The 14,290-nt window shown below is 38.1% G+C and overlaps 2 protein-coding genes across 2 annotated transcripts; both read left to right on the top strand.

Moving 5' to 3' along the window:
• Positions 1 to 341: 341 nt before the first annotated feature.
• On the top strand, positions 342 to 4,513 carry LOC115922256 (MAM domain-containing glycosylphosphatidylinositol anchor protein 2-like). Its single transcript, XM_030980799.1, has 3 exons — positions 342 to 528; positions 2,015 to 2,179; positions 4,275 to 4,513. The coding sequence occupies exons 1-3, from the start codon at positions 342 to 344 to the stop codon at positions 4,511 to 4,513; spliced, it is 591 nt and encodes a 196-aa protein (XP_030836659.1).
• LOC115922254 (MAM and LDL-receptor class A domain-containing protein 1-like) lies at positions 4,501 to 14,267 on the top strand. Its single transcript, XM_030980786.1, has 10 exons — positions 4,501 to 4,539; positions 7,156 to 7,246; positions 8,060 to 8,311; positions 9,420 to 9,703; positions 10,185 to 10,293; positions 11,215 to 11,343; positions 11,975 to 12,246; positions 13,222 to 13,447; positions 14,139 to 14,210; positions 14,254 to 14,267. Exons 1-10 carry the CDS (start codon positions 4,522 to 4,524, stop codon positions 14,265 to 14,267), a joined length of 1,467 nt encoding a protein of 488 aa, XP_030836646.1. The 5' UTR covers positions 4,501 to 4,521.
• Positions 14,268 to 14,290: the final 23 nt, after the last annotated feature.

Genomic DNA, 14,290 nt, shown 5'->3' with positions numbered 1-14,290 from the left:
ATGCAAGAGGCGTAAGAGATTAAGAGCTGTAGAAATGCAAGATATGGAAGAGATTAAAAGCTGTAGAACTGCAAGAGATGGACGAGATTAGGAGCTGTAGAACTGAAAGAGATGGACGAGATTAGGAGCTGTAGAAATGCAAGAGATGGAAGAAATTATGAGTTGTGGGAATGCAAGAGATTGACGAGATTAAGAGCTGTAGAAATGCAAGAGATGGAAGAAATTACGAGTCGTATAGAATGCAAGAGATGGACGAGATTAAGAGTTGTGGGAATGCAAGAGATGGACGAGATTAAGAGTTGTTAGAATGCCGGAAATGTACGAGATTAAGAGCTGTAGGTATGCAAGAGATGTACGAGATTAAGAGCTGTAAGGTATGCAAGAGATGGAAGAGATTAAGAGTTGTAGGAATGCAGGAGAGTGAAGATATTAAGAGTTATAAGAATGCAGGAGATTACGAGCTGTATATGCAAGAGATGTACGAGATTAAGAGTTGTAGAATGCAAGGGATGTACGAGATTAAGAGTTGTAGGAAAGCAAGGTATGTACGAGATTAAGAGTTGTAGGAATGCAAGATATGGACGATATTAGGAGTTGAAGGAATGCAAGAGATAAAAGAGACTAAGAGTTGTAAGAATGTAGGAGATGGGAGTGATTAAGAGCTGTAAGATGTATGAGACTAAGGCGCGTTCATGCTTGATTTTGACGGCCAGAATCAGGCATCTGTTACGCGTTTAGTTTAAAACACGGTTGCGTCTTAGCTCACTTTTGTAGAATCACCGAAAAACGGCGATCACGATCGCCGATCGTAAACTCACAAAAGATGCGTTTACAATTTGTAAACGCGTTTAAATGGGGTCAACGCACTGACCTCTAGTGGGTCTACGTAGCATGCACAGTGAAGGTTTGCGAATCCAGCTGGAAGACCAATTAAGGCCACACACGGAGAATTGCCTGGGAGCCAGAGAAGTAAGCATGAACACTACATCGTGGAACTGCGATCACGATGAGCGTTTACGATGAGCGTTTCAGATCGCTCATTCTGCCTTCAAAATTTAAGCATGAACGCAGCCTAAGAGCCGTAGGTATGCAAGAGATGTACGAGATTAAGAGTTGTAGGAATGCAAGGGATGTACGAGATTAAGAGCTGTATGAATGCAAGAGATGTAAGAGATTAAGAGCTGTAAGAATACAAGAGATGGAATAGATTAAGAGTTGTAGGAATGCAGAGATGTACGAGATTACGAGCTGTAGGAATGCAAGAGATGTACGAGATTAAGAGTTGTAGGAATGCAAGAGATGTACGAGATTACGAGCTGTAAGAATGCAAGAGATGAACGAGATTAAGAGTTGTAGGAATGCAAGAGATGTACGGGATTACGAGCTGTAGGAATGCAAGAGATGTACGAGATTATGAGCTGTAAGAATGCAAGAGATGTACGAGATTAAGAGCTGTAGGAATGCAAGAGATGTACGGGATTACGAGCTGTAGGAATGCAAGAGATGTACGAGATTATGAGTTGTAAGAATGCAAGAGATGGAATAGATTAAGAGTTGTAGGAATGCAAGAGATGTACGAGATTATGAGTTGTAAGAATGCAGGAGATGGAAGAGATTACGAGTTGTAAGAATTCAGGAGATTACGAGCTTTAAAAATGCGAGAGATGGGAGAGATTAAGAGTTGAGTAGGAATGCATCTGAGATTCAAGAGATTCTACAACAGGGCTTGGAAATTATCTGCTTAAATTCTACTGAATATCAAATTGTCCTGATCCTGATAATACTAGCTTAGGGATAACTTCTCCGAGCGCGTTTTCATCCACTAGATAATATCGTTTTCAGATAAATAACAGTGTGCAGAGCATGTAGAAGAATCGCTGCAAGAAAGTTTCCACATATTATTAAGAATTTGCGTAATCATTCAACTGATTTTCTCCATACAAAACTAAACAGTGTCATTGATGGTTGATTAATTCGTTTCATTGATTTATTTGTTTCTTTTATCGTGATCTAGACCCAGTGGCCATTGAGCCAAGTGTCGATTGTGATTTCGGAGAAGCTGAGATATGTTACTATACGCATGACCCCACCGCAAACTTTAACTGGGAGTGGACGAACCGAGCCACGGATAGTTCCTTCACTGGCCCCGCCCAGGACCATACAAGAGGAGATGAATTGGGTAAGACCGGTTTGGCTCTTTCAATAAGCCTTTTCGGGATCGAACACGGGTGGATAGAAAGGCTAGTTATCTAAGTTAAGAATCGTTATGATATAACCGACGTGTATTCGCATATTCACTTTTCATGAAAAAATAAACGTGGAAGCCGCTTGAGATAAAGCCTTGTCCAGAATTGTAGGCCAAGAGATTGTCTAGATTGACCTAAAGTAGTCACTCCATCTAGCCCATTAGATGTTACCCTTACCTAGTAGTTAGACTAATACCCCATTCACAGTGGCCTCAAACACCGCGACAGCAGCGGGACTGTCCCGCTGCTGTCGCGGTGTTGTCTTCAGTGTGAAGGCTCGGACCCGTTATAAACTATCGCGGGATAACACCGCCTAGCGATAACGCCGACACAAACTATCGCTAGGGACGCCTAGCTACAGCAGCGGGACAGTCCCGCTGCTGTCGCGGTGTTTACTCAGTGTGAAGGCTCTCCGCTATAACACCGCGACAAACACGTGTGATTTGTTTACTTACCTATCACTGACCTCTTTTCTACAGCAATGGGGAACATAAAGTGAAATAGAAATAAAGTAACCAGTGGATTCAAATTGATTTTATTATTATGTAGGTATTATAATTATCCAAATAAAAATATTTCACACTTCAAAAAATTAAAATATTCTGACTGGAAGCAATAAAAATGCTAGTTTTTTAAAAAGTAATATGATCGAGGATACAAAAAGCAACTTGACATGTTTACCGCGCAATTTCAAGCAAGTATTTCCGGTCATATCGGGGTCACTCGCGGGTCATGAGCCATGCATACACGTGTTTGTTACGGAGGTAATAAAAATCACCCGCTGCAGCGTGAATGGGTACATGATATTTATCCCGCTGCTGCAGCGGGATAACTTTTCTACTGTGAATGCATTTGTAGCGGTGTTATGGCGGTGTCGCCGCTCCGCTACAACGCCGCTACAAATTTCAAAACCACTGTGAATGGGGTATTAGAGTCATTGACAAATATGTTGTCGGTCTTACCGTAGCTGTTGGGATTACGGGTCCCCAGAACAGACCCCACGTTAAAGGGATGTTACCCATGCTCCAAACTTCGTTAAATTACTCCAAAGGAAGTTGTAGGAAAGAACTATTAAAAACAAAGGCGAATTTTGCCTGTACCCAATCTGACTTGGCACCATTTGAATTGTTTTTCACGGGAAGGGGGTTATTTTAAACTGATATATCTTAACAAAGTGGGCGATCCATATACTCATATTCCTCATTCTATATTACGTTTCTATTATGTATGTATTGTTTTTATAATGTGATTTGGAAAATGTATACCATACCCTCCATGTAAATCAGATGGATATATTGCATAATTTATTATTTCAGGTAAAATATTTCTTTCGTGATGTTAAGTATCAATATTATTAATATCGTAATCTATACCGGGAGGCAATGAACAGTTTTGATAGTGCTCAGTTTCGCCCTCTCTCTCATACTTCCTTGTCTGTATTACCTTCCTCAGCTAGCTGTCATGACTATCAATGTCTAGTTATGGGCTTAAATTATTATAAATTAGGTAAGTTAGATCCAAAAGGAATACAATGCTCCTTTCTGTAATGATCGATCTCTTGGTTTTGACTTAACCACCAATCGATAGTACATTTCAAACCAAGTTTATAATTTTAATCAAGTTAAATTTAAAAAAAGAAAGACTTGCGCTCCATAGCATTAACGGAACACCATAAGGCTCTAAAACACATCCACCCCAGGAACCCCTCTCGCTGTTTCGCTCCGTCCCAATTATGACCATATTCTCCTTCAAAATATAAGTGCATAAAGACTATTTGGTTCATGCTATGAAAAGTTGACATCGTTCGTTCGTGTCTCGTTAGATCAAGATTAATGTATCTTGATCTTTGGAGTAGTTGCTACAACCGGCCGTGTCAGACACGTTACCCCGGGGTGCGAGATAGGACTCTTGTAGCGTGCCCCCATTTAAAACAATTATACAATAACAATTAACATTACATTCAATTAAAAGTATGAAACTATCAAAACGTTGACATAAGTACATGTGTATTGTTTCTATTGTAATCAGGATTCTACGTACACATAGACAGTGTCTACCAGAGACCAGGAAGTAAATCTAGACTCATCTCTCCTCTTATCAACGCTCCACAACGCTCATCTTGTCTTGAGTTTTGGTTTCATATGTATGGCAGCCATATTGGACAGTTGAATGTCTACTTCAAATACAATGACAGCGCCCTCCCTGATAAACCAGCTTGGTCACTTTCTGGTAACCAAGGCAACACATGCACAGAGCATCTTCTTTAATCACCGACATGACGCGAGACTTCAATGTATGTTCTTTCACTTTCAATCTTTGTTATTGCCACTTGCGCGTTCATTCTTTGTTGTGTGATCTGCACACTACCGTGTGAGACAAAACAAGTTTACACCTAAAAAATTGCTAATTATTTTACAAATCATCTATAAACAGTAAATTATTATACATCTTATGATAGAGTGTTTTATCCCAAATCATTTGGTATCATTTTTGTGTGGTATGTGTTCACGCTTGGATGAACAGGAAGCATTGTTTGCGAGAGTGCAAAAATCGACTTGCGCTAAAGTGATGCCTACAGTATTATGCTGGGATTAGCGGATGAGAGAATGAATTGATTGTATCAAATGAAATGCACTGCATATCCTTTTTGCAGAAGGAAAGTCACACACACGCGCACAAATGTTGTTGATATTTGATATTTGATATGTGTGGCTTGATTGATTTTGTTAGGGATGTTATTTGGATCTGCAAAGACCGAATTAGAACCCAAATCCCATTGTTTTATTCAATCATCACATATAAAGCAACTTTGGCGCAAGTCGATTTTTGCACTCTCGCATACAGTGCCTCCTGTTCATCCAAGCGTGAACACATACCGCACAAAAATGATACCAAATTAATTGGGATAAAATACTCTTTTATAAGATGTATAATAATTTACTGTTCATAAATCATTTTTAAAATAATTAGCAATTTTTTAGGTGTAAACTTTTTTTTTTGACTCACACTGTATATCGCATGTCATAATTTGCAATTAGTATATCGAACAGTATACCCAAATCTAGTCATTTTTGTATTGAAGGTTACAACCTTTCTTACCTTGAAATTTATTTCGTGGTAAAAAGTAATGAAATGGTCTGTCCTATGATTCCTTATTCATACTTCTGCTGTCAGTGAGGATTAAAACAGAAGGTTTTGTCAATATCTCCTTGTACCAATTCAAGTTTAAGTTGATTCAATGAATATTGGTCAAGCGATATACATGTTAGACTAGAGTTTCAAATTAATTGAAAGTTATTTTCAATTTTTATCTATTCATCGATCCCCAAGGAGTTGATTACCACCAGGTCCAGGTTAAACCTTCAATACATTCTTCGTGAATTTGAACAAAATTTAGACTGTTTTTACCATATTGCATTATTGTTTTTTTCACAAATCCAATTTTCCATGGTTTTAACCGAAAATAACATACCTTGGTCCTAGAAAAGCAATTCACAATCTAGAAAATCTGTAAATATAAAGTTATAAACTGCTCTTCTGAAAAATATTTACAATGAAATTTCATAAAAGCCATTTATTTTGATGATTATTAAATAAACGTATTGTTTCCTTCTTTCTGAATTCTGATTATTGAGAATAAAACAATTCTTATCATGCCCCGTTTTCTTACCTTCTTTACCAATAAGATAACTTGATATTTAAATGACCAAAACATTCGAGATAACCCTTTTATTCCGGGGGGGGGGGGGTCGAGGGGGTGGGGGTCATAAATGTTCATGAAAGCATTTCTTACTATAATCTTTGAACCAGGAAGGAACCTGATAAATAATGTAAGCCACTTCGAAGATACTATTTAAGCATGGACAGATAAAGGTCATGTGTCGAAATCTGCCAAACCAGCGAGACGAATGCTGGATACGTTTTCATGAAAGTTAAGTAATTATTATTCGATTATGCACCGATGGTATATATATATCATATGGTATTGTATGGTCTATCGGACCTTTCCACTGCGTATTATAAACAGTAACATTTCCATCTATACAGTAAAGCTTGCGGATGCACCATGTGAGAGAGAGGGAGGATTGAGGAGTCCTGAAAGAACTCTCGGTAATCTTTCTTGAGGGTGTGTAGTCGTGAAAAGGACTGTTGATGTAGTCCAGGCGCGTACGCAGGGGGGGGGGGGGGTGTTTGGGGGGGTTAAACCCCCCCCCTTTGTATTTTTATGTGTATAAACCCCCCTAAAAAATCCCTAAAACCCCCCCCCCCCCCCCCTTTGGATTTTTTTTTTTTTTTTTTAATTATTAAAAAAAAAAAAAAAAAAAAAAAAAAATTACCCCCACGACTGACCTAAGAAAACCTTACCCCCCCCCCCCCAAAGGAACAAATGTCAAATTTTCAAATTTCGAGACCAAAAAAAAAAAAAAAAAGTGTCCTCTTACCCCCCCCCCCCCCCCACTGAGCGACTTTTCGGCTGGCTGAGTCGTTGCGATTTTTTTTTGGACTACCAAAAAAAAAAAAAAAAAGTGTCCGCTTACCCCCCCCCCCCCCCCCCCCCCCCCCCCCCCCCACTGAGCGACTTTCCGGCTGGCTGAGTCGTTGCGATTTTTTTTGGACTACCCAAAAAAAAAAAAAGTGTCCGCTTACCCCCCCCCCCCCCCCCCCCCCCCCCCCCCCCCCCCCCCCCCCACTGAGCGACTTTTTGGCCGGCGCGATTTTCAAATTTTCCTGAGTCGTTGCGAAATTTTGGACCCGATTTTAAACCCCCCCCCCCCCCCCTTGAAAAAATCCTGCGTACGCCACTGGTGTAGTCTATTTTCCATCTACTACGGAAAGCCTGGAATTTGGTTTGTGATTACTCATGAATTGATGAGTATTATGATTGATTTCTCACTTTCTTCACGAATAGGTTGTGTTTGAAGGAGTCCTCGGCCTCTATTATCGAACCGATATTGCCATAGATGACGTGCAGTACTTTCCCAATTCACCCTGTCCAATGTGTAAGTATATATAACAGCTATAGAAAGGTAAAATGACAACAAACAGTATTTACTTAATCATTCAATTAATTAAAATATAACTAATATATACTATACTGGAAAACATTTGTAAATATATCCTGGAGCGAAAGTGCCATGAGTGAACGTCATTTACCCTACCATAGTGGCCATTGCGACACATGGAGCTTAATGTAGGACTACACCATGTTATTGGCAAGATCACATGATGGATATTAGCCCTGTTAGGCTATTTGTATGATCCCATATAATTATGGCTAAGAAGGGGTTCACTCTCTGACAATATATGGCTGGGGTAGGTTTTACTCTTTGATAGGGTTTACTCTCAGACTATTCAATCACGATTAAAAACACTGATGGGCCGTTTTGTTAATGAAAAATACCACAGACCCCCCCCCCCTCCCCCTCCCCCCGGAACGAACGTTGTACTGCTTATTACGAAATGCCAACTCTAAAGTTGCTTTCCATTTGTCATGTTTAAGTCTTTCAATATTATTATTTTGATAAGCTGTGATTATGCGTCTACTAGTCTAAGGGTACGTTTTTGCTCCACTTTTTCTGGCCAGAATGAGGCATTTGTTACGCGTTTAGTTCAAAACACGGTTGCGTTCTCATCTTTTTAGAATCACCGAAAAACGGCGATCGTAATCGCCGATCGTAAACTCACAAAAAGGTGCGTTTTATTATTATTACTGAATTCCGGAGCGTTTACGATGAGCGTTTCAAATCACTCATTCTGCCTTCAAAATTGAGCATAAACGCACTCTATTATTAGTATTACTGAATTCCCCTTAGATCCCACAGAAGAACCTATCCCAACTACATTACCAGCAGGACTCCTGTCAGATTTGACATGCAGCTTTGAAGATGATTCGTGTAATTTCACTCAAGCAACAGATGACATCATGGACTGGAGGCGTGTTAGAGCCAATTATCTTCAAGAAGATATCAACGGTTATTATTACAGGAGCATGACGATAAATCGATTTCCAAACTGGAACAGACTTAAAGGACCATCCGGTGACCACACCTCACAGACTCCTGATGGTATGATACTGTTTAAACACTGGTATAATCTGACATTAGAGGAATATTAACATGTTGAATAATCGATTTCCAAACTGGAACAGACTTAAAGGGGAAGTCCACCCTGAAATTAAGTTAGTTTTAATAGGAGTAGAAAAATGAGAAAACAAGTCAGTGAAAGTTTGAGCAAATTCCGATTAAAAATAAGGAAGTTAGGATTTTTGAAGTTGTGATCAATCAAACACAAATTGGCAACTCTATGACGTATCATGCGAGCTCAACTTTCATTTGCTCAGTACTAAAAAAATCTAAAATTTTCATTTTCCCTCAAGAAAAATTTCAACCATACATGCACCCTAAATATAATAATTGCAAATATGTTTCTATACTCCCCCTGCAAGGAACAAATATATATTCCGTCATCAATAACGAAGAAAACATGATTTTATGGAATATTATGCACAAAGCAAATGAAGGAGAGCTCGTATAATAAGTCACAGAGTTGCCAATGTGTATTTGATTGATCACAACTTCAATAATTCATAACTTTCTTATTTTCATTCAGAATTTGCTCAAACTTTCACTCACCTGATTTTCTTATTATTCTACCTCTATCGAAACAAACTTATTTTGGGGGTGGACTTTCCCTTTAAAGGACCATCCGGTGACCACACCTCACAGACTCCTGATGGTATGATACTGTTTAAACACTGATATAATCTGACAATAAGGGACTATGATCATGATGCTGATGGATACTTGTATTCACTGCTATCTAAATCATCAAAGGTATTTTCGTGTATATGTAAAATGAGTATAAATACAACTACTCAATGCATATATATACTTTAAGAGCAGAGCCAAGAAGAGCAAGGTATTAGGGGAATAAGGAAATACATATGAATAAACTTAGATGTGAAACTAAATTGTATTTGAGTGTGCAATTTTAGGGTAAAAAACATAAAGATACAATCGAGGGGAAATAACTTAAGGAGAAAAGTAATAATCTATTCACTTTCTATCCATTTCTAATATAATAAGGACACTGATCTTTTCAAAATCATCAACTATTTATTAAATTTGCAATTCCTTGACCCTTGTATCTACCTCTTTGTTGTCGGTTGTTCAGGATGGTTCATGGCTTTCTGGTATCGTGGAAGCTGGGATAGACCTCGGCTGATGTGGAATGATCGTACTAGGGTACTATCACCTTTGTTGAGTGGATCGAATCAACCGAGATGTCTCACATTCTTCATGTACAAGGATGGTTACACCAACGATTTCTTAAATGTCTACATCAAAGAGTACGGAGAAACACGAGAAATCGATCCAAACTGGGCCTACTTTTGGCGTACGAATAAGAAATGGTGGAAAATACGCGTCGATATCCCTGCTTCCCAAAGACCATTGAATGTAAGTTTATCAAAGATTACAATCATGTCAAATTTCAATCAGACATATCATTTTATAGAACTTTGAATGACGTTTAGTATTATGATAGACGTAGAAGGTATCCTTTTTCCCAACCATGAATTTAAGGAATACGTATAATATTGAATTAATGCCATATGATTTATTATCCCAGCCATTACCATACCAATAACTATAACAACAATAATAATAATAATATAATAATAATAATAATAATATAATATAATAATAATAATATAATTAATGACAATAATGATAATGGTAATAATGATGGTGATGATGATGATGATGATGACGATGATGACGATGATGACGATGATGATGATGATGATAAGATGGCCTATTGAAGATAATGGTGAGAAAGAGAACAGTTCGAAATATATTCCACATATTTATCTAGATTCTACTACTAACATATATATAGAAAAAACGTATTTATTCACTCTCATTTTGTGTGTCTTAGATTATCTTTGAAGCTGTTGTGCCAGCTCCGAGTAGTCGTTATCGACAATACATGATGTATATTATTGATGACGTCACTGTCGAAAGTGGGATTTGTCCTAGAAGTAATGGTGAGCTTTTGTTTTATTATTCCGCCCGGCATAGAGACTCTTTAAACTGTTTTCAACATGAACTACATACAAGCCTAATCTGCCAGAGCGCTTACAAAATCCAAGAATGTGAAGAGAAACATAAAACCCGTAAAATATAATTATTATTATTATTATTTATTCGGCAAAACAAAGTGTATACAGAGGATTACATAGAAGAACAAACCACACAAAACAAAGGATGAAAATCATTTAATATTTTTTAATCGTGATTCCCATGGGCATTTACAAGTTGCCAGGAATGGGGCAGGCAAACTAAATGAAACCGTGAAGGTCCCCCATTCCGAAATAAAAGAGGTCAATCATATCATTACTGAGTAAAGAAGTATGATTTAAGGGATCTTATGAAAGTGGCAAGACGGTTAAATTCACGAAAAAATTATGAATATGATAGTATATATGATCATGAAAATATATGATCACGATATTGATAACCTGCCCGGTAAGAAAGGAAATATAGTGTTTGTAGATGATGCAACCATACGGCTTTGATTCCTCGGTAATTGAGGATGAATGATTTACCACAGGCGGTAACCCGATATCTGGCAGCTAGGACGTCCCAATTTACGAAACCACTGGTCTAGCATTGAGCCATCCACTGTGAGTCTAAATCTCACTCGAATATAATATGGACACCGGAACGAATAGTTACCATGATCCCCATTTTCTATTATTATTATTATCATTATATTATTATTAATAATAATAATGATAATAATGAACGTTATTTGTAAAGCACATATCACTAACACAAAGAGAGTCCCTATGCGCTTAGAAAAGACGGAAATAGAGATAGGCCGGAATAGAAATGAACATTAATTTGTAATATTATTATTATTACTATTATTGTTGTTGTTGTTGTTATGTTGTTGTCGGTGACAGGAATCCCTGGAACCTGCGACTTTGAAGAGGATTCCTGTGGTTATTCTGGCAAATGGACTAGGATTAGTGGGGAAACCCCTTCCAGATTTACAGGACCTTCCGGTGATCATTCATTTGGTAACGCAAGCGGTAAGTTACATGCTATCGGTTTTAATGGCATTCTTTCTGTTTTGGTTTCTTTGGGGCTTCCAAGTGGAAAGAAGAGTATAGTAATAATGACTGCTATGAGAGACATAGTTGTATTTATACGCTCAAGGGGAGGTTACATGATCGTGCTGTCGCCCCGAGGCGTACCGAAGGGTGATAGCACGATCCTCCCCGAGAGCCTATAAAAACAACTATGCCTCGAATATTAAAGCAGTCATTATAACTTTATATACCGAAAAGGGTCATAGAATACATGTGCGACTTACTAATCATGATAACCAAGTTCGCTATCGAGACCTAGTCTTAATAGGGTGTCTGATCGCGCACCATTCGAGTTTGTGTGCAAAAATCCTTTCCATTGAGATATTGCACGCATATACGTAAAATGCCAAAACCGGTCAATAGTCTTTTGAAAAGTGACCGGTTTTGTCATTTTGCGGGAATATCTAAAATCACGACTTCACTTTCGACCAATCAGATGGCTGGATTTCTAAAGTGAGGAATATAATGTTACATAACCCAGTCCTTTTACTACTAGGATTAATGTTAATCATGGTAACGGTTTTACATGAGAAAATAGTGGTGCAGAGTTTGAATTATTTGTGTGACTTAGGACACTACATGTACTACGAGACATCACAGCCAGTCCGACCAAGCCAGTACGGGGATTTGTTCTCGCCTCGGATGCACCTGTACGGAAAGCAGTGTGTACGCTTCTACTACCATGCCGGTGGCAATGACACTCGTAGATTGGAGGTGTACTTGCGAGAACCTGCTCAGTACACGACCTATCCTAAGCTCACACTTTTGAAGACGATTGAAGGCAAACAGAAGAATACTTGGATGCCTGTCAATGCTGATATTGATATCAGTGGGGACTTTAACGTGAGTATACATACACAAGATCATTATCAAATATGACCCATCTTATTTATAGAGAAAGTTAAACGTTATAACCATTGGATTTCTCAGATCCGTATAATTAAGTGGGAATTCAGGTAAAGGACTATATTTTAGTTTTCCCTACTTTTTAAAAGGACCGCCACTGGCTTTTATCATATTCATTTGGTTGATTGATCTTACGAAACCCATTGCCAATCCAGAGGGGGGAGTGAGGGCGCACCCCTATCTATTTCTCAACTACCAGCCACAAGCATTCACAATTAAATCGGACAAAGAGCCCACAGCTTGCCTATTACCATTATGTCCTTGCACAATATTTATGTCCAATGGCCAACTATCCTAATAATCATGTTATCAACTGCCCAACCGTTGTAATATTCACTTCAAAGTTAACAAATAATAATATTGCTTTTATCGGCTTGTAACTTATGTGAGTGCTGTAATTCGTAATATTTTTACATTGTGCCCTTAAAGAAATAAACCATGATCCAAATCTTGTAATTAGTCTGCTAGGAGGGTTTCGGAACTCATGGAAAAGAAAGTTGATATAGATGTTTGTTTAAACTTAGTACGTAACCCCAACCCCACCCACCACTTTTACATATGATAGGCAAATCAGAACATGAGGTCGAAAGGGACAGCTATAGAATAATATAGAGAAGACATTTCTTTATTAAATGTGGTGTAGGGACAATTGTTTCATTTTGAATGGTGAAATTTGCATTTTATAGCACTAAAAGCCTCAACAGGTTGGTGCACCTTTACTTATTGTTATCAATTGTAATGCATTATTAAAGAGCCTCCTCCCTCTCCCGGATCACAGTGACCGCCCCCTGATAAATGCAGTCAAAATATTCCTTTGGTGCATACAGAACACTTTACAGAAAAATATACTGTCCTTCAGATGTCTGTTTATGAAATTGATACCATTAACGGGGTCTATTTTGTGTTAGACAGATTGTATTCAGAGCATATGCTGGACGAGGTTACCAGGGAGATATAGCCATCGATGACATCATCATTCTACCCCATCCTTGCATTGACCTTGTCACCGAAACATCATGTGACTTCGAGTTAGGACCCGATGCATGCGGTTTTACAAACTCCGCTAAGAATGAGGTCCACTGGGACTGGTACGATGCCATCTATGGAAAAGGTTTTCCTCTCATCAGTAAATCAGTGGGTAGGTTGTTTGTTCATCAACCAATGAATGCGCTCTTTACAACAAAAAGAAAAACAAAGAACAGGCGAAGAAAGGGAATTTATTAACTTAATTATTCAAGTTTTATTTAAAATAGAGGGTAGGTACATTCAGTTTAACAAAACTGCTTTCCAATTAGGGACAATAAGTAAAGAAGTAACGAATAAGAAACCGAACTGCACCAATTACATAATAGCGTTTGAGCTGTGTACAGGTACACAAACAAATAAAATGGCAAGGTTTGAGTGAAGAGACCAAGAGGTAAATATTTATTGTTTTCATTTTTTTTTACAGAATGTTACTGTAAACGATTTATTAGACGTATAATGACGTGAAACCAAAGGATTAGTCCAGGTCAGCAGTTAACAAGAACGGTAATATTGGATAACGTTGTTATCTTGACTACAAAATAATTACAATCATATTTATCAAATAATGATTCTTGTCAGAGATACTTTGTTACCTATATTAAAAGTGTGGTCAACACATAACTACTGATTACATTTTCACAGCGTAATACATGTATATGGTCTACAGGAAGCGAAATTTTCATTTTCAGTGTCGGTATGGAGGCATTTAGTATAGACTTGATAGAATTCAAATTTATATTGATTATACTTTGTGCATGGTTTAGAAAAACAATGTTTTTTCTCCTTTCTCCTTCTAATTTTAGCTACCAATTCTTTCATGTATGTGGCGCTATCTCAATCATCCGTAAAATGGCAACCCTCTGAACTCTACTCTGGTCATCTGACTGTTTCACCCACCACTGGGGATCTCTGTGTCAGCATCGAGTACGTGATTGAGGGGACCAGCGAACAGACG

This window comes from Strongylocentrotus purpuratus, unplaced genomic scaffold (assembly GCF_000002235.5).
Source record: "Strongylocentrotus purpuratus isolate Spur 01 unplaced genomic scaffold, Spur_5.0 spur5_contig_820, whole genome shotgun sequence".
NCBI classification, from domain to species: domain Eukaryota; kingdom Metazoa; phylum Echinodermata; class Echinoidea; order Camarodonta; family Strongylocentrotidae; genus Strongylocentrotus; species Strongylocentrotus purpuratus.
Note: the sequence above shows the minus strand (reverse complement) of the source record. Positions and strands in the feature narration are given on the sequence as shown.